This window comes from Populus trichocarpa, chromosome 13 (genome assembly GCF_000002775.5).
Source record: "Populus trichocarpa isolate Nisqually-1 chromosome 13, P.trichocarpa_v4.1, whole genome shotgun sequence".
Classification (NCBI taxonomy): Eukaryota; Viridiplantae; Streptophyta; class Magnoliopsida; order Malpighiales; family Salicaceae; genus Populus; species Populus trichocarpa.
The window spans coordinates 9,164,772-9,185,238 of NC_037297.2; the positions used below are offsets into that span (position 1 = coordinate 9,164,772).

At 34.4% G+C, this 20,467-nt stretch overlaps 2 protein-coding genes across 5 annotated transcripts; both read right to left on the reverse strand.

The window, feature by feature from the left end:
- Window positions 1-2,590: 2,590 nt before the first annotated feature.
- LOC7497363 (uncharacterized) lies at window positions 2,591-12,435 on the reverse strand. Of its 2 annotated transcripts, none has more exons than XM_052446584.1 (22): window positions 12,292-12,435; window positions 11,950-12,095; window positions 11,672-11,776; window positions 11,171-11,322; window positions 10,675-10,747; window positions 10,444-10,566; window positions 9,855-9,963; window positions 8,687-8,766; window positions 8,447-8,528; window positions 7,044-7,183; window positions 6,841-6,951; window positions 6,569-6,685; window positions 6,365-6,454; window positions 6,149-6,202; window positions 5,865-5,939; window positions 5,616-5,691; window positions 5,326-5,425; window positions 5,166-5,232; window positions 4,455-4,528; window positions 3,699-3,808; window positions 3,175-3,435; window positions 2,591-3,059 (listed from the first exon to the last, which is right to left on the reverse strand). In XM_052446584.1, the coding sequence occupies exons 1-22, from the start codon at window positions 12,395-12,397 to the stop codon at window positions 2,782-2,784; spliced, it is 2,529 nt and encodes an 842-aa protein (XP_052302544.1). In that variant the 5' UTR covers window positions 12,398-12,435; the 3' UTR covers window positions 2,591-2,781. The 2 variants fall into 2 exon arrangements, with proteins under 2 accessions (XP_052302544.1, XP_024439709.2); XM_024583941.2 differs by having other exon boundaries at window positions 11,950-12,091; window positions 12,292-12,431.
- Window positions 12,436-14,693: 2,258 nt separating this feature from the next.
- On the reverse strand, window positions 14,694-18,382 carry LOC7497362 (pentatricopeptide repeat-containing protein At2g40720). Of its 3 annotated transcripts, XR_008057047.1 has the most exons (3): window positions 15,213-18,382; window positions 14,934-15,117; window positions 14,694-14,864 (listed from the first exon to the last, which is right to left on the reverse strand). XR_008057047.1 is itself a non-coding variant. In XM_024583371.2 (2 exons), the coding sequence occupies exons 1-2, from the start codon at window positions 17,545-17,547 to the stop codon at window positions 14,836-14,838; spliced, it is 2,643 nt and encodes an 880-aa protein (XP_024439139.2). In that variant the 5' UTR covers window positions 17,548-17,773; the 3' UTR covers window positions 14,694-14,835. The 3 variants fall into 3 exon arrangements, 2 of the variants coding, with proteins under 2 accessions (XP_024439139.2, XP_024439140.2); XM_024583371.2 differs by having other exon boundaries at window positions 14,934-17,773; XM_024583372.2 differs by lacking the exon at window positions 14,694-14,864 and having other exon boundaries at window positions 14,907-15,117.
- Between the last annotated feature and the right edge of the window lie 2,085 nt (window positions 18,383-20,467).

Consider the following 20,467-nt stretch of genomic DNA (forward strand, 5'->3'; position numbering starts at 1 on the left):
GGTGCTTAATCTTAGAGAAAAAGTGGGTAAATTATTCAAAGTATTTATGTATCTTTTACACGGAATGAAAAGGAGATTAGGACTTGGAAAGTATGACCAAGTCACGGTCTCCCTGGCATGCACTTCAAACCTTTTGGTGAGAGTCTAGGCGAAGACCGTGCTCCTGTTGAAACCCACTTTGTTTTGGACCTTGAACAGCTGAATTTCCTAGTTTTGAAGTTGATTGCGACCATGACGTACGAGAGCTAGAAAATTCCCCCTCTCTCTGTGTATTAATCTTTATAGGGCATTAAATATTAAGGTACTTGCTGAGCAATATTAAGACAGGAAAATGTCTCGCTAGCAAATCTTGGGAAATAAAATGATTATTATTTTATATATATATATATATATATATATATATATATTCAGAAGCGAATTTCATCCTTCTTTATTCTTCCTTGAAAGAAAGCATGCTATCTTATAACAAGTACTGGAAGGTCAGAAAATAGTAATCTGAGGCTCGCTAGCTCTTAATTTGGCCTTAATTAAATCAACAGTAATCGATTTGAGGTGCACAATGGCGAACATGTTTGGCATATGATTTTCCTCAGGCAACTCGCCACTGGCTAGAAATACTACAAACCTGTGCGCACAGCACAGCACACCACACACCACATGGTCGATTTCTCGAAGATGGACTTTTCGTTAAGTGCCCTGCGTCGTGGGTCATGACCGTTAATTGGTTTGGTCCTAAACCCCTAGAAGGACATTCTTGCATGCATAGAGATAGAGCCAAGCAAGGGTCAAACCTCCATGGGTCCCTTGCCATTTCTGCGATCAGCTGGGTGGCGCAGCTGGGTTTTCATTAATCAGGGGGTTAACTTCCTTTGTACAAGGGGTTTTCAATCTTCCACCTCCAGCTTCTCCGTAATCATTGCCTCGTTCAAGGAAGACTTCATGACTTTCTTCTCTTCCAAACTTTCTGGAACAGTGACTATAAGACCTAACACTACAAAAAATTTCTCTGTTTTGCCTGCTATCAAGTATCAACAAGTATTTAAAAGTACTTTCTATATACAAAAGCGCAACTATTATGGCTATCTAGTTTTTTATTTTTAGAATTATTGTGGGTGTGCAGCGCCGCTGCAATCTTCATCTTGGATCGGGTTTTGGTGTGAAAAATAGAACGATTTCTTTTTTATTTTTTTTTGGTTTAAAGGCTTGGAGTGCATCTAATATTTTAATCATTAAATTAAAAATTCTAGTTAGTCTATAAAATCAGATAAGATAGGGATAAGTAAAAAAACTGAAAAATGAAAAAATTAGAAAACAAATAATTAAAAAAACCAAACCGTGAAAAAAAACCGATTAGAATTTTGAAAAAACCAACCGGTTCGGTTCGGTTTTGGTTTTATAGGCTTGAAACCGAAAAAACCGAATCAAACTGAACCCAGACTGAAAAAAACTAAAAAAAAACCGAGCTAAACCGGGTTTTGGTGTGAAAAAAATAAAGAATTCTTGTTCTTTTATGGTTTAAAAGTTTAAAGTTGTCAGCTAGTATTTTCATCACCAAGAACTTTAATTGACCTATAAAATCTGACCAGTTATATATAGAAAAGATTATCACTCTTAATACTCCCTATCTAAGGTGAATCATGATTTTATGAGTCAAATCTAACCATTCTAAAGTCAAATAATATTTCATTATATTTTTATTTTTTTTTCCTTTTAATACTAGGAATATATCTGAGTTTGTAAATCCTAAAATATTAAAAAAAAAGTTTTTTTATATTTTAAAAATTTAGACTAAGTTTTCTATGAGTTTAATAAACTTATTATTAAATCCATAAGACATACAAAATATAAAAACTTGTTATAAAATCATGGAATATAATTTTAGTTTTCTTCTCTTTTTCATTCATATTTTTTATTTTTTTTATTGAAAATACGAACATGATTTATTTTTATTTTTTTGGAGAAATTTAGCATTATTACAAGCTAAAACCAATGGTTAAAGATGTTTTTCATCACTTTCTTTTTATCCATTTATCAAAGACATTCTAAGAAAATAAATAAAAATTATGCACAAGTCACGCACATACCCTCTTTCACTAATTGAATCACAAACCCTACAATCACTCACACTTACACCCGCAATCTTAACAATTTATCCAAATATCAACATCGACAATAGATCACCACAATTTCCACAAGATCATTTCAGTCAGATTGCAGTGCAAGAGTTTTCTGACTTCTGCGCTTGCATTTGCATTGATAACACACAACACAAATCTAGACGACTTGAGACCTCCGACCACTGACCAACCTCCCCAACACATCTTTTTGATCCATCTCAATATCCAAGTATCCACCGTGAGAGTGGAATCCTCTTGTTTCTCTCACCAGCAAGTTCATGAATTGAAGATTTTGCTATAGTAACAGATGCCATTAAAGACAATAAATTCGCTTCGATCCACGAGCACACAAACCCTTATTCCAATCAAGTGCATTACATCTTAAGCATGTCTACATGCTCTGTGAATTTGCTATTTCAAAATACAAGCTGCTGCAGAAACTAATTTACCCAACAAACATCGCAACGGTCATCTTGAAGTAGAAACAAAACATATAAGAGGAATATCATGTACAAATGAATGATATTACAAATCAATTATGTTGGCAGGCAGTACAAGATACAACTCCTGGCGACTAGGATCCATTCTATCTTAATGTGAAAACCAGTCACCATAACAAAAATTTACACAACTTGACTTTTCATCCTTGTTCTCTGTCCCTGAATTACATCCCAGATGAGGACGTCCGGTTTATCCTTTGCGCGCCCAATTTTGGAGCAGCAGGTTTACCTCGGCCTCTACCAGCCACCAGTGGTTTGGCCCTTGTAGTAGGTGGGGGAGCAGCAATCGCAGCCCAGGGATCATCATCATCAAGTGCTGTAGCTGATTTGACATTCAAAGGCTTTTTATTGGTTTTTGGAGCAGGGGCAGCTATAGAACCCCATAAATCATCATCTTCATCTTTTGTCGCCCTCCCAGTACTTTTTGGTCGCACACTTGCAGCTGAAGGAGGGGTAAAAGTGCTAATTAAAGAGACTTGCTGAACGTCCCATCAGGAGAACAGGTGGCACGGAGATGCAACTTAATTGAACTATAGTTATGTGTATGATGATATCACCTTGTGCTTTTTGCTGTGAAACTGGCTGTGAGACAGGCCGCTTCTGAGCTGCTTGAATGCTTGCAAGAGCTGGAGAAGGCTTTGGCTCTTCAAGAGGTTCAATATCATCCCACCCATCTTTGACACTACCCTGCTCTTCATGAATTCCATTTTCAATTTCTCCCCAGCCATCTGTTGAAGTAGGGGACTCCGGTACAGGTTGATCAGCCAAGTCTCCGCTGGAATTTACCCGGGCTGGTGCTATACTCGGAGAGTCCATCACTATGATCACCATAAAAAACAGTGATCAGATATTGAATTGATAGATAAATGCATCATAGGAAAAGCAGGCATAAGCAATGCTGCAGCAAGCATTGCTGAATCAACAGTGCATTTCACCATCTAATATCAATGTGCAGTTCACACAGCATGATTGGCATGCCCTCAGAAAACACATTGGCCATTAAGATACTTGACTATTGGTCAAATAGACACTCTCCATTTAAACCCATAAAAAATGCAAAACAAACAATCAAGATGTATACCTGAGCTGGCATTGGAGGTTGTGGAAGATAGAGGAACGCCAGAATTTGCAGGAGCAAGTGGAGCTTGTTCTGAAGGTTTACCTTTGCTAGTCAAGGAGCTCATGGCCCATCTGAATGATAAAAAATGGTTTCAGATTAAATACAAAATTCATGGCGTAAGACTGTAGCCAGGAGAAATGCATGTTAAAAACAAAAACTTGAAAAAAACATCATTAATGGAGCAAAGCATTACTTTATGCATAGTTTTAACTGCCTTAAGTTAGACACTGCAAACAGAAATGCATTGATAAGGTGTCATGCAATCATTGAGATTGGTGTGATGTAACTTGTAAGCATTTGAATACACAATTTTGATTTATTAATGTGCACCGCTAAGACTAAGACTAAAAAAAATAGATCATTCAACCAAGTCGTGCTTAACAAATGCTGTCAAAAGAATCTGATTGATGTGCAATATATTAAAAATATAGGATAAGAGAGTACAAATAAACTCTAATGTCAACCTCTAGCAGAAAAGGAACACAACAAAAATGGGGGAGAAGAGGTTGAAAGGGGATAAAAAACATACACATTCAGAATGCATAACATTAAGATGTGCTCCTAGCAATGATAGTACATTAAAAAAAAAAAAAAAAAAAAAAAACCCTACTCAATTTACCAGTTACGTCAGGTGATTAAATCCCAGCTATTAAAGGACCAGTGCCAAGTAAGAGCATTTCAAAGTGTTCCAACATGACGAGTTCCAAAACCACTTACCCAAGTAAACTAGCATTTCCTGGTATTGATGAGATTCCTGTGCTTGCAGCTCCAGCTGCGTCTCCAACATTTGTCTACAAATGACCAAAGAGGGAAAAAAATCAATATAACCCAATGCTTTGAAATTAAAATCAACAGCATGTTGCTGGAAGCAAACCAGATCATGGACACCTCTAAATTATGACCAGCTATGTCATGGAGATACAGAGTAAAGGAGAATAGCAGAATGAAGGACATCGGCAGCAGACTTTACTAAAGACTTTGGACTTCTTTAACCAATATAATTAAGAAGCAATTTCCGAGGAATTGGTATGACAAGATTGACATACAAACAGATGTTAAGTTGTCACTGTAGCAAGCAGAAACTATGACATGTAAGTGGCAACCAGAAAGCTTTTCACATTTGATAACATAAGCTTCTCCCAGTCAAGCATACTAACAAATGGATGGTTGCATATAAAATGGTCTATTGCCTGGGTGAGGCAGGGGCAGGAGAAGGTTCGGTGAACCAGATAGCAAATATCTCACAAGAGATACCATTTCTGCATGAGTGCGTGCAAGTATTGACTGAGAAAGCAGCAGAACTTGGTGCTGTCCATCTAATATCCTTTATAATGCATGAGCACTTAGTAATCTCTTCAAATTTCTATGTGCCCATATTGAAAACAGAAAGCATGTTGAAATAAAAGCAACAACAATTCATAAGCACACCTCATGGTATTGCTTCACTATTTGCAAAAACTGTTCAGCTGCTTGAAAAGATTTTGATCGAACATCACTGTTAAGAAGAAAAAGAAAGAGAGCATTTCAATTCTTATGCAATGCAGGGAAAACACTAAGATATGTAAAAATCATCCAGAGAAAATATAACCTGTCAGGATCAATAGTAAGTACAACAACATTCGGAAGAATCCGAGTTGCGATCTCGTTAATGTCATAATAAGAACTAGTGGCACACAAAGCCATTACTCCTGCAATAATACAAGTTTATTTTAGGCATTGTGCAGAACACCAGGATGTAAAGGCACTAGATTACATCTAAAAAAAATTATTTCGCATAGGCTGTAGGAAAAAAAAAACTTGAAATGAATGAAACTTTTCTCAGAATAAGAACTTGATCAAAGAGCAAATAGTAAATTAACAGAATGTACAGTCTTATACCTGCTCCTCTGGCAGGAGAAAAAGTATCACGCAGTGCTCGAACTGTAAAAGCATTAATTAGAACTCTCTTCCTTGTCTGCTTGTAATTCAAACAACAAGAACATTTTCACAAAGAAAATCTAGTAAATTCTCAATTAATCAATGATTACATAAAATCAATAGAACCACAAGATTGATCATCCTCAACAAGAATAGAAAGATTCTTGATGCGTAGAATTAAAGACAACATGACAATTCGCTCATTCTTACCCCTTCATTCAAGTAGCTTGCAATATTCCCAAGTAATATGGTGGTATTTGTTCTAATTGCAGGCTCTTCATCAACCTACAAAAAACAAACCTATTAAACTACAGATACACAAAGTAATATAAGAATACCTTTTGTTTCAAAATAGGACAGAGGGAAAAAGGATCATCAATTGAAAGGAAAGAACTTCAAAGTAAAGCCAAAAGAAATGCAGCCTAAGGCAGTCTAAATGGTAACAAAGTAATCTAAACAGACTTCAGTTGTATCAACAAATAAATCATACAGACCTGTAACTTCGAAAGATATTTCAGCAAGGAGCCCGAAATAGTACGTTGAGAAAGCTGCAATTTCAGGTGAAACAAAAGCAACATTCAGGAAGAACTCGAAAACCACAATTAATTACTTACACAAGCATAGCTCGGAATCAACCAGTAAACCTAAAGCAGAAAAACATCAATAATAACAAGGATCACATATGGCCACTGCAAAAGTCATACAAGTACCTTAGGTGCCAAAACCAGCATGGATTTAAGAGTCAATTCACGAAGAAAAGCAGATGTATCAGAGAACCCGGTAGCAACATGAGGGAAAACCTGGCCACATTATCCCCATTGAGAATTACAATATTATGAAGACCATATTCCAAATAAAATTATCTAGTTTGCTTGAATAAAAAAAACATGAAGTCACTGATCAATGATGCATACTTGCTCATCAACAACTTGTGCTGACAATGACTCTCCATATTGATCAATATGTTGCAGGAGACTAACACGAACAGCACGATCATTGGAGGAAAAAAGTTTCACAATAGTCGGTAACACCTGCAAAAAATAGGAACTTACCTCCATGACATGACAGTACTATACAAATGATGACAACATCTTGGCACTTCAAGAGAAGTGTTATAGAAATCTTTAAACCAGCCATGACTCATGAAAATAAGATAAATGTAAACAGATGTGAAAAAAGAAAAGACCTTGACACTAAATTCTTCAGATGAAAGCCAAGAACCCATTTTCAACAATGCAGTCAAAGCAGGGGCAGCAGCAGAACCAAATTCAAGGGCAGAAGCTAATAAAGGAAGTAACTGCAGAAACCAAGATAAATACCAAAACAGGAAAAAACTATAAGAGTATGAAATTTATGTTTACATAAACATTAGAATCTGAACTTTCCCACCTTTTTCAGCACAATTGGGCGAGGAAGTTGCTCTGCTAAATTTGGAAGTTTGCGGAAGAAGGTATCCTTCTCGACACTGTCTTTTAAAGTAAGAATTTCCATAAAATGTATGGTGTCCACCAACTTATTCTGGAAGTATTCTGCAAAATCCATTAGTAAAAATATCAGTACAGTAAAATGGAAAGCTAAAAGCAAAATGGAAGTTATAGAAACAATGGGAAAAAACATGTGTCTGAACTCATGCAGTCCAATTGAGCATGGGGATCTAAATTCAGGCACAACGAGAACAACATTTTCCTATAAATATTTATCTAAACTGTTGCAAACATGAAAGCCTAATCAGCTTCTACTATTCCATTCATATGAGTTTCCAAAATCAGATTTGACTCCTACTTTCTCCCCTCCTGCTCTGGTGGCCAGATCAAATAATGCTCCTCAACTCTCTTCAGAAACTAAGAAGACAAGGCCAATGAATACAATAGCTCAGATACATAGCTAGAGCACTTGAACACTGTGATCAGCATATCCTATAATTGTCCATCTGTTACCCAATCATTTTAGTGTGGCCAAGAATCCTTCTTGGGTTATCAAATTGGGATTGCCATAGGGAACACCATAAATTTAGTTGCCCAAGCCCTCTTTCTGCAATGAAAATGCCATCTTAACATCTTATACTTCTCTTCTGCAGCTATACTACACATACTAATGGCAATATAACTACAGAAAAATCTACCTATAATTGGTTAAGATAGCTACAGGAACTAAACTAGACTAATAGATGGAGAAAATTCCTAATCTCATTCTATAGCGGATGCTTGTAAAGTAAATAATTGTGATGAATTCAACAGAATTCATAATTTTACCTAACATTCATGTTCGGTATGATTGATATGTATTAGAAGTGAACTGAAATGGCTTTTACAAGCCATGATTTTCGTACACTTTCAAATCCTTGCCTAGAGGATTCAGATTTGCTCAAGAATTCAGCTGATGCAGGGCCTATTTTTGGAAAACCAAAATCCCCTAAAGCATAGGAATGTAAATACAGGTAAACAAAAAGGGGGTACTAAGGGCAATTCAACCAGCCCAATTACTTGTGTCTATATTGTTGTTTGGTTACAATTTCTTAAAAGCCAAAATTATCCTTAAAACTTTTATGAATGCACATTTTGAGGTGGATAATAGGAATTTCATCATTTTTTTTGTTTTAAATTGACAAGTTCCATCCTGTGGAATTCAAATCCTTACAAATTTATTATAAAAAAAAAAAAAAAACAAGAATTTTAGCAAAACAAATTCAATTCCAATGAATTTAATATGGATTTGATATCAGACATGCTGTTAGTAGGACTAAAAGTTCCTCCAAGAACATAAACTACAATTAACTCATAATAAGAACTCACCACTATTTTCTAAGAGCTTTGCTGTATTCATCCTGCGAGAGGGCATAGAACTCAACAGGCGCTGATAATCCTGAAGTAAAGACTGGGGAAGGAAAAAACCATAGGTGGTGCAAAAGAAAATAAATTATGAGTCGAAGTCAACCACCAAGGACAAACTAAGATACACAGAAAGAAGCCATGAAACAGTGCCTGAAACTATCATCATGGCTAATATGTGTAAATAAATTCCTGAAGGCAAACCTTTGGAATGGAAGATGTGTTACGCAGCTCTTCTGTTTTGCCCAACTTCATACCAGAAAAGAGTTCATATATAAGACATCCTATCAATCAAAACCAGAAAGGAAAAAAGAAAAACAATCAGATTGTCTGCAGAAACTTGCATAGAAGAAAATAAAAATAACTAAAAATTATTTTTCCCACATGTCTTTGCCTCAACACATGTTAAATTTAGGATGCTTTAACAACAAACAAGAATTGCAATGAACAGTGCATAAGGATGACAGATGAAAAGCTAGTGAATAAAAAAAGTTGAACTTTGAAAACTTTCTCATACTTAATAAAATTGACCCAGAAGCATGAAGCAAATGATGCAAAATGATTGTTGGGGGATCTAACAATCTAAAGGTGAGTGGAAGGATACAACTTATATAATAAAGGGAGGGTTATTCAAGAAGACTAAAGGGAAAGCGAGGAAATTCCTGGGAGAATATGGACTATGGGGCAGAGCATAACAGTATGGCTAAGAGGAATTGAAATATAAGTGGATAGGAATGTGGTGGGTGAAATAGTTTTCAATGGTTCACGTGGATCAACTACAATAGCATTTCAATAAGAATTGAAAGATTTTTGAAGATGCCTAGAGTAATTCAAAGATTTTCTTGAAGAGCTTGTCTTATGTTAGAGGACTTATTAGAACAGAGAAAACTTCAAAAGCCATTCCATTAGTAATATGGGTGGAGAGGCACTCCCTTTGTCCAATGGGAAAGGGAATTGACCAATACAAATACTTAAAATAATAGACTAGCAAAAAGTTTGCTTTTCCTGTAAAAATGATCACATGTTTCTCGTCAGAAAAATATTGTTGTTAAGTGAACAAATATGAATGTCAGATCATTTTTTTTTTTTAAATTGCCATGTGGCAATCGAGGAGATGGGTCCACATAACCAGCATCATGTTCACATGAACCTCCAAAACTAGGATCTACAAGGAAAATAAATTTAAATATGGATTATCTTGTCCAATGAAAGGCATAGTTCCAATTAATTGAACAGATCAGGATAGGCATGCCCAACAGACAAATTCCAAGATCCTAGTTTGTTAATGAATACAAAGTTACACCACCATTTTAATTGACCAAAGTATGATATAATTAAGCAACCATCTAAAAATGGAGCAAAATAGACTTACCTAAGCCCCAAGAATCAATGGCCCAAGGTGGAGATTTTCTGATTGCAACCCAATCAGACTTAGCCAACTCCATTGGTTTATATTGTGATCCAATAAGCCATTCATATTGCTGGAAAAATAAAAAACATAAACAGTATGTTAAACCCATCCAGCTATAACCATTGCTAGTCTTTAAAACAAATCCAAGTTAAACTATGAAAAACAGAAAGAATATCAGCATTGGTAGCTCCTAAATCGACCATCCACCACCATACAGAATTCTATAGTTGATTAATGGTAGAATATGCTGAAAATTTATAACATAATTGAAACATTTCATCAGTGAGAAACATGAGGACAGAACAAAACAGGCTGTGTAAGCCTTATTCTAAATTACTAAAAAACTTTCCTGGAGAACAAGTTTATTCGTCAATGTAAATCAATTTACAAGAAACAAACTTCTTAATGCAGTTCTCAAGAAGTAATCAGAGTCTATCCTACTTGCAAGAGCTGCTCAATTTTGAAATTTAGGAATATAGTACAAAATAAATCTACTATAAGAGTAACAAGAAATTTCCATCAATCGCTCACTTCCAGACACTTGAATTACCAGCATTGGTCCAGTTGCATTCCCATTGCTTCCATCAAACTCAGATAGAACATCAAAAGCATGCAACTTCCAATCTAAAGTTGGTGTAACAACAACACTGGCCAAGCAAACATTACCATGTACCTGCAGTGACCAAAGATAGTCAGAAAGTGATGCAAACAACAAAGAATAGAGAAAGGAGACAGGAGTTGATCAATTTTGCTGATCACATATGGAGTTGGAAGTGCTTACAAGTTTACAATCATTATTCAAGAAGCTCACAGCTTTAGCTATCTGGTTCAGCCCCCAGGCATAATACTCATCCCTGCCAGGAAAAGAATTATAGGAAATTATAAGGAACCCTATCATTCATTGGTAATTGAAAAAGGCAGGATTGCCACCATCATATGAATCGTGTGTTATCTCGTGTGGAGAGCATGGTAGATTGTAAACAAGGAATTACAGGCGGAGATTGTAAACATCCAGCTAAAACAACATGATCCTGAAACAGTGCCTAGGCTGTGTGCTTGTGCACTACCAAATCAAAGAGCAGTTATAAATGAAAATGCTTAGAATGGTAATCTGCATGCTAAAGAAAATATAGATTATCACGAAAAGAATGAAAAGCAATGCATGAGTTAGAAATCATGTAATAAAAAGGGGGGGGGTGGTGTTGGGGGTGCGGCCATCAGAGATGGAATGAGCAAAAGAGTAAAGCAACTCCTCCAGCAGATTAGAGCAGTCATACCTTTGTGCGCCTTCTAAACCTAGTTCCTTGATCTTCTCAGATAGTGGCATAACAGGCTCTGTTACAATATATATAGTAACCCTTGAGCTAGAACCTTCAACACTTTCAACTTCAGTACTGTGAAGAAATGACAAGATATTTGGATGTCTGACCTGGAAAGAAGCAACAGCAGCTTCAATGCCAGTGGAGAAATGGTGTATGAAAAGGTAAATTTCAACAAAAAAAAAAATAGAAATAACCCTTATGATCACACAACAAATTTCTAATCTTATCGACGACATAAGAATGGGTCAAAGATTGTAAGCACCTAATGTTATTGAAGTTTGCCCACAGAAACAACAAGCCTCAAAAAAGATAAGCCAAGAAAATAGGAATCATAAAAGAGAAGCTTTGCAACTGAACAATTTCAAGAAGAAGTAAGCATGCCAAAATGGGTTACTGTGCTTGAGAAGACCCAGCCTAAATAATAAAAATAAAAAGATAGAGAAAAGGCAAACTCACAGTACGAAGACGCTTGACACCATTACGACCAGCAGCTAAATGGCCATCCAGTGCATTACTTCCAGAAAGAGAAAATATGGACACCGCCGATCCACCATCGTCATCCTGAAAATCAATCAACATGAAAAAACAAAAACTAAATCCTCCAGGTTCACATACCACAATGAATTACATTTTAAACATGATCAAAAAGAATTAATTCGGCGTCCATTAGTAGTAGTACACTACAATAAGATAAATAAATCCTAACGTAAAAATCGAAGGATTTGAAATTGAACCTTGGAGGTTCCGCGATGGTGAGTCCAGGATCCCCAAGCAGAAGGGTAAGGATCGCCGATATTGTAAGGGAGATCTTTCAGTCCGGTACCAGATCCACCCACCACTCCTTTTAAGAATCTCAGCATCTTCTTCTTTCTGTTGCTGTCTTATACTATGACAAATCAATCACCAATCCACTAAGATCTAGAAGGGTTAGAGATGGAGGAGAGGTGAGTTTTTTAGTTTTAGTTTCTCTTGTTTCTCCGTCTCTGCGTACGTATGGTATTATGACACCACCTGTGTGCCAAAATTGAAAAAATAAAGACAAAAAATGAAAGGAATTGGAGTCTGTTTCTGTCTACCTGTTATCTGACTATGACCTTGGGTTGGTTCAGCTAGGTGCTGCTTTGTACGCTCGTGCAAGCCTTTAGCTTTGAGATCGGAGCAATACTGCTTGTCACTGGTCATCTTTTGACGAACTTGATTATGATTTAACTTACCCGTGCTCCACAGTGAGCTCTTTTTTTTTCTTTTTTTCAACCGATTTTACCGTTTTAAATAAGTTAGTTTTAATTTAATTAAATAATAAAAAATATTAATAAATTAATTTAAATCAGCTTGAATTATCATAACAAATTTATAATTATGGTAATGAGATATGAGCTAATTTGAATTTTTTTTTTGTCAAACTCGAGATTCAAGTCATAAAAACAAGATAACCTGATATAAAAAAAAATGAAGAAAATCACAAAGTTATTTTTCTTAAAAAAAATTAATGTCAACTCACATTAACTTTTCAAACCTATAACCCCGGTTATTAGATTGAAAACACTATCTAGAAAAACCATGAAATTCAATTCTCAATCTATCAAATGTTGAAGGATGAAATTAAAAAAAAATTCAATTATGCAAAAGGATTAAAAATAATAAATAGAAATTAAAATAATAAGTATCAACATTGAAATACAAAATAAATTTTATCTTTGATTAAAGGGTGAAATTGAAAAGAAAAAATAATTTAACAAAAGGCTAAAAAAATATAAAAAAAATGAGGGCTAAATTGAAAAAACTAATATTTCATAAATTGTAATTGAATGTTGAGATTGAAAAAAAAAATCAAAATTATTCAAAATAGCCAAGCAAGAAATTAGAAATCAAAAGAATAACGATAGAAATGAAAATTCCTATAAATTAGAGGACAATTCTAAAGTTTTGCATGGTCAGTGTGAGTTTCAAGAGGATGAGAAAAAAAAAAAAAAAAAGAGGGGAAAGAAAGTGTCGCCGGCAATAAACCATGCTACCACTAACTCATACACTGCCCCAAAAGAAAGAGGACATAACAACACTTTCAATGATACGATGGAAGAGGATTTTGGCTGCTATGAATCTTTGCATGCACTATCTAAAAAGCGCAGACACCTCCCACGTGCCAACCACTTTTTGTTTTTTTATTTTGTATATTTATTCAAATATTAAATTGACCTTTAGCTAACCTAATACTAACAAAACAAATAATTGTGAAAAATATAAAAAAGCCTTTTGAGACCATTTTTATTTTATTTTATTGCTTCTAAAGGTATTTTGGTCATTTTATTATGTTTTTTTTTATTTTCTATATTTATAAAAGTATCAAATTACCCCTCAATTGACTTGATAATAATGAAAAAAACTATTGTGAAAATATAAAAAAGCCAATTAAGGCTAGTTCTATTTTCTTTTTTGCTTCCAATAGTATTTTAGTCATTTCATTATATTTTTAAAATACATAAAAACTTATTTGTCTATAATTAATTTAGTAATAATTAATAACCTTTCAAAAAAACCTTAATACTTAGCCAATTTTAAAGGTTTTTTTTTTATAAGGGCAAAAGCATGAAAATATTGTTTATTCAAAAACTGCTGGTCTTAGAAATCAAGAACTCGAAGTATGCAAAAACGCCACAAGATCAGTTATATCTAGATAAGTCAAATTTGTTATTTGTCCCATCAAAAAGAAAAGTGTTGCATAACACAAATCACAAGTTTATTCAAAACATCATGACTACTGAATTTTGCCACAAAGAAAACAATATATAGTTTTTCTAAATAACCCTAATGGATCTTTATTGGATTGCTAACCAATAAGCCCAAGCTAATAATCAAATAATACAAGTCTAATGGCAAACAGTTCTAAAACATTGATTTTGAGCCAAAACAAATCCAAACTAAAACATAAACTCTAAACTAAATATAAATATCCAAATAATGAAATAAAACAACAAATATATAACCTTAAAATAATTCAGATTATTACAAAGAAATAATTTAGCCCAAAAATAATTTGTCATTAAATACCCCAGCCCTCCTTTCCTTGTGTAGTAAGATAAATAAAAAATCTTTATATAAAAAGAATTTTGAAATATTAAGAAATAATTACCACACTTGAAAACTATGTTTATGTCCATTAAAGATCCTTATAGAATTAGAAAACTTTAAAAAATAAAATGTTGAATATCATTACATTACGAGGAAAAAAAATTATCTTCAAATAAAAAATCCACAAGTTAAAAGGCAACTAATAATAAAATTTATATTGCATCTGTTGACCTGTATCACAAGATCTTTTTAAAATCCGATTGATCTGAAATTTTAACCTAATTTAGCCTGAGAGTTATTCTTGGTAAATTTCAGCTCAATCCAATTGTCAAATTAAAAGTTATTCTCGGTATCGTAAAACTAAAATCCAAATTTTCTTGTTTAACTTTTTTTTTTGGATCATATCGTATCATTTCAACTCATTTCAATTTGCTTCTTAATCTTCAAATGAAACTTAAGCAACACGTCCTTTGCTGTCAAAGCAATTGGTAGAAGATTAACGGATTCCTTTTGGGGAGCAATTCATCCCTTCCAGGATGTCATTCTCATTCTTACAAGGCCTCAACACTTTCATAATGACCTCCTTTCTTTCGCATGTTCCTCCTAAGACTATTCAATTCTTACAAGGCCTCAACACTTTCATAATGACCTCCTTTCTTTCGCATGTTCCTCCTAAGACTATTCAATAAGTCATAGATCTCTATTGTCCTCGGAGATGAGCTATCACCAGAGAAGAAAACATCAATGCTATTCCCTACTTCAATCCAACTGCACCCAGGAGTCTTCTTTAAGCCTTTTTCTTTCATTGAAGCCCGCAAGTTTGCAGCCCTGTCCTGCAATTCATTTTCTCCATAAAGATTCAAAAGTTGAACATAATTGCTGCCCCTACTGGGTTCGATATCCAATAGCTTATGAGCTGCCAGCTTACCAAGCTCAACATTATGATGGACTCTGCATGAGCATAACAAAGATAGCCAAATACTCCTGTCAGGTTCAATAGGCAAGTTTTTCACAAAAGCATAAGCATCATCCAGGCGTCCTGCACGGCCCAAGAGGTCAACAATGTTTACATAATGCTCCATTCTTGGCTCAATCCCATGCTCCACCGTCATCAATTGAAAAAGTTTTAGCCCTTCCTCAATGAAACCACAATGGTTGCAAGATGTCAGAAGAGAAATGAAAGTAATATCATCAGGAGCGATTCCAAAACTTCTCATCTCATCAAATAATCTCATTGCTTTCAACCAATCCCCATGTGATCCACAACCAGCAATCATTATATTCCAAGTCACCAAGTTTGTCTGAAGCATGTTTTGAAAGATATGCTGGGCATATTTCAAGAATCCACACTTGATATACATATCAATCAGAGCATTCTCTAGTTGAAGGTCAGATGGAATCCTCTGTCTTATCAGATACCCATGCACTGCCTTTCCTTTACGTAGTACTGCAACTGACGAAACAGAAACAAGGACACTTGTAATAGAGACAGAATCTGGAAACAAGCCGTACTGTGTCATTTGAGAAAAAAGACTAATGGACAAGTCTGGGAGGCCATTCCTGCAATAGCAAGATATTATAGAATTCCAAGCTACAAGGTTCTTAAGTGGCATATCAGAAAATACATTTCCAGACATCTTTGGGAAATTAAATTTGGAGTACATATCCACCAGGGAACTTGCAACGAAAACATCCTGTTCCAACCCACTTTTAATAGCAAGTCCATGGATAGTGCAACCGAGATTGACATTCTTTAGTCCTGTACAAGCACTCACAACGCTTGCCATAATATCAGAATCTGGTTTCTCCCCATATACTGTCATTGAGTTGTAAAATTCCAAAGCCTCCATGTATTTCCTATTTTGGCAAAAACCTGATATCATGGAACCCCATGCAACTACGTCCCTTCCTTTTATTGTGTTAAATATTGAATTAGCATCATCACTGTTACCGCATTTTGAGTACATGGTCAACAGAGCACTCTGTAGAGCAACATTACTTTGAATAGGTCTTTTTACTAATTCTGCATGAATCAACCTACCAAAATCATATGAACCAACCAAACAGCAAGATGATAAAACATTTGTCGCTGTAAGAGAATCAGGTGGAATTTGAAGTACCTTCATCTGTTTGTAAATTTTCAAACCATCATAAGAGCGTCCATTACCAACATATGCCGAGATCATTGCATTCCATAATTCAGTCTTTTTCACAGAAACCTGATCAAAAACATTTTCGGCATCTTCAACCAACTTGCACTTGGAATACATAGTCAATAGTGAAGTACAAACATAAGGGTCATTCTCAAAACCCAGCTTAACCAGATCACAATGAACCTGCATGCCAAAACTAACAAATTCACCCTGACAACAAGCACTTAGAGTACTAGTAAAGGATGCTGAAACAAGTTTGACATTTTCATTCTTCGCTAACAAATATACTTCCAAGCTATTTTCCCACAAGCCATTCTCACCAAATCCTCCAATCATCACATTCCATGCTACAACATTGCCCTTATCTTCCAACTCTTTGAACAAACGCCACGCATCCAGAGGTCTACCGCAACTAAAGTACATATAAATTAGTCCACTTTCCAAAAAAGGGTCACCGTAAAACACTTTTCTAACGCTATAACCATGAATTTGCTTCGCATATCCCAAATGCCCATCAGACGCACCAAGTAGAATACACAATGAGTAAGCATCAGGCCTAACACCAAATAATTGCATTCTACAAAACTGAGCTATGCCCTCCTTTTTATGTCCAAATCGAAAGTACCCATTAACTATAGAATTCCAAAAGGTTACATCTTGGCCTGACACTTCACTCTCAGGCAATTTATCAAACACTTTAACTGCATTTCCAAATGACCCGCATTTAAAATAAAAATTGATAAGTGAGGTAGTGATATAAGGATCAGAGTAGAAGAAGCCTTTGGTGATGATTGTAGAATGAATTGTTTTTCCATATTGAAGATTTGAAAGGAAACCACAGGCCTTTAGGAGAGAAGGGTATGTGAACCTGGTAGCGTTTAGGGGATTTCTAGAGTAGAATTGCAAGGCATCTACATATTGTCCTTGTTGAACTAAAGTTACGATTTTGGGATCGATCAAATCTGAGTGTGCTAGATTTGAAAGTTTGCGAGAAATTTGTTGAATGAAATACATGTCAGCATGGTCGGCCAACACAAAACACACTAGTTCAGTAAGTAATACAAGAGGGAGATATCTAAAATTCTGGTTTTGGTTTTTCGATTTGGGCATGGGCGTGGGCCGTGGGCGTGGTTTCGAGGGAATCTTGCATTTTTCACAACCTTATTTCATGGTATGCATGAACTTGATTTGTTTACCATTGGCTTAGGGTTGAGTCAGAGTCACCAGATCTATGAGTACAGTAATCCAATATATATAAGAAAAACTATTACTTGTATGTATTATAACTGTAATTACCGAATTTCAATACAAAATCTCCAGCCACAGCTAATTTATCCTGGTACGATTTTGAGAGTCAAGGAACCTATATGCTTAAGTCACATTCGGATGCCCAGTGGCGAACTCCCAAGTTCAAAAACCATGGAAGTCAGCGCATAAATACTGATTGGTATGCCTACGATTAGCAACATGTCCAGTGTTATTGCTTTCAGCATCTGTCTATAGTCTCATCAATCTGCCATATTTCAAAAAATATATATATTCATGTTTTAGGCTCTCGTTTTACAGTTGGCCTCTCTCTTATTTGATAGTCCCTTTTGCCTCCCTTCTCTCTTCCTCTTCTTTGATTGAGTTTGGAATGCAACCAACGACAGCTGCTGCTTCAGCCCGAAGCTTCTGGAAACATGACCCAAATGAAGTTTCTTCACCATAAAAATTCTGAACAAAATGCATTCTGAGACAGTTTATTCATCCTTGGCTGAAATGTCCGGCCAGCCACGTTCGCAAACGAGCTCTCTGTTAGTGATACGCCATGTTTCTCCAAGTCTGGTAGATAATCCACTTCAACTGGTTACAGAAATAGCAACGAGTCTCCTTTTTCACCGAACAGAGCAGTTAAACCAGCCCTGCACCATGATATATTGGTGGAATCAAGCTCCAACGAACCATTTATCCAATCCTAACAAAACCAAAAATAAAAGTGTGAAAAGAAATGCAAAGAAACACAACAGAAAGAAATGCCTCACAACCTGTGAACGTATTCAGTTGCTTCTCCTGGAGAATCATACTGATTAATACATCTAACTTTCAGAAAATCCAAGCCTCTAGCAGCAACATCCATGGACAAAAGAAGAGCCGATCTCTCCATTTCGAAGACTTGAAATATATGGTAATTCAGTCTTCCTTCTCCCACTCCCATGCAACTGAAGAGTGTTACATCACAAGAGCCTCTGTGTTTTTTGCTTCTGATTGTGTTAAATGTAAAAACAAATTAAGATTATTATTTTTTAAATATTGTCATGAACTTTACTGTACTGAGTTTAATAAATTTTTTTTTAATTTAGTTATATATATATATATATAAAATCAAATAAATATAAAAAATAAAATTAAATAAAAATCAACAAAAACCCAATGTTGAACTTGAAAAAAAAAAAGTTAGGACAAGCATGCTTGTGGAAAAAAATAATAATTATCATTAAATATCAAAATATATTATACAAATAGCAATTGGATGAAGTTTATTTTTTAAAATAATATGGATTTAAGAGTTATTTATAATTTTTGGAAACTATTTCATGTAGTGAATATATATAGATTACTATATTTTAACATTATTGAATATATATTTGATTTGCTTAAGGGTGAATAGAAATTAAAAAATAGGCATGAATATAAATTTTATGAATATTTTTTAAGGGGTTTTTTTATTTTTAATATTAGTAGAAATAGAAAAGGATCCCATATATATAAAAAATAAGAATCAAATAGTTTGGTATAATTGTATCATTGTTTATACTTTAATTATTAACTGAAGAACTTAAAATGTGATTAATATAGAGAATTGTAATTTTAGACTTAGAAAAATCAAATATAGATTTTATTGAATAAATTTCTAAAATTATATTGGAATAATATATGTGATATTTTTATTTATTTATAGGGTTATTAAGTTTTTCTCATAAATAGAATGTTATGCTTTATATTTTTTATGAGTTATGATACAGAACGTATTGTACATACTCCACCCATAAATAGAAAGACATAGTGATCTCTCCTTTCTAAAAGGGTTTTATGAGATTTCTCATTGGTTTATATGAATTATTGTTAGAGATCGAATGCTTGAAAGACTTATAATTTGCGATAACTCAGCCTTGAAGAAGTTGATTAAACCTTAGAAAGAAGATCTGATCCTCATGTAATCTTTGCTAAAGCCCTAAACGACCCTAAATTGTCTAATGAGAATCTTGGGACTCTTAAAATAATTTTAAATTTATCATTTTTATTGTATCTATGTGTTTTGAAAAACCTAATAAAAGGCTGCTGTTGTTGCTGATTTTTTTGGGTTGTTGCTGATTTTTTTGGGTTATCTTCCTACAACATTGAGGAGGCTAAGTTTTTTTTGTCTATTTTTTTACCCTAGTTTCCTTTTGTTGTTTGCTTAGGTTTTTCTTTTGCAAGAGTCTTTTTATAATCTTTTAGTGTGTGCTCATTTTGTCTAAATGTTTCTTAGTTATATTTTCTAGGATCCTAGCAATACAAGAAAACTAAACTAGAAAATTAATGATAGATAATTATATTGTTTCCTTCTTGATTATGAATTTATAATTAATTAAATTTCATCTTTTTAATGTGTAGGATCTCTTTAAATAATTTTCAGTTTTGCTTGATCCTCTAATTTCTTTTTCTTTATCTCTTTTGCATATTCTTCTCCTATTATTTTCCAGTCTCTACTCTTCTTAGTCCTTTGTTCTATCTTTCTTCTTATTTCACTCCCTAATTTCTTTTTTTTTTCTTATTATTATTAGAATAAAAATTAAATTGTTCTTAAAATATAATTTTTTTAAATATATAAAAAATTAGAGGTAAAAAATTGATTATTAAAATTTCACCGCTCAGGCCAATCCAATTTGGGATATAAATGTTTAGGGTGGTCAAGTAATATTCTTCACTGCTCATGCCAATCTAATTAACATAACAACATGGTCATCAATTTGGGATCCTATACTTTTATGATGGTTATATGGTTAAA

Excerpts from the sequence above, each read along its gene's own strand:
- LOC7497363 (XM_052446584.1), bottom strand. The coding sequence starts at position 12,397 with ATGACCAGTGACAAGCAGTATTGCTCCGATCTCAAAGCTAAAGGCTTG. Across the intron at positions 10,567-10,674 it reads TGAATAATGATTGTAAACTT|GTACATGGTAATGTTTGCTT; the intron begins GTAAGCACTTCC and ends TGGTCACTGCAG. Across the intron at positions 3,809-4,454 it reads GGAAATGCTAGTTTACTTGG|ATGGGCCATGAGCTCCTTGA; the intron begins GTAAGTGGTTTT and ends TTTATCATTCAG.
- LOC7497362 (XM_024583371.2), bottom strand. The coding sequence starts at position 17,547 with ATGCCCAAATCGAAAAACCAAAACCAGAATTTTAGATATCTCCCTCTT. Across the intron at positions 14,865-14,933 it reads GAACATGCGAAAGAAAGGAG|GTCATTATGAAAGTGTTGAG; the intron begins GTCATTATGAAA and ends GAAAGAAAGGAG.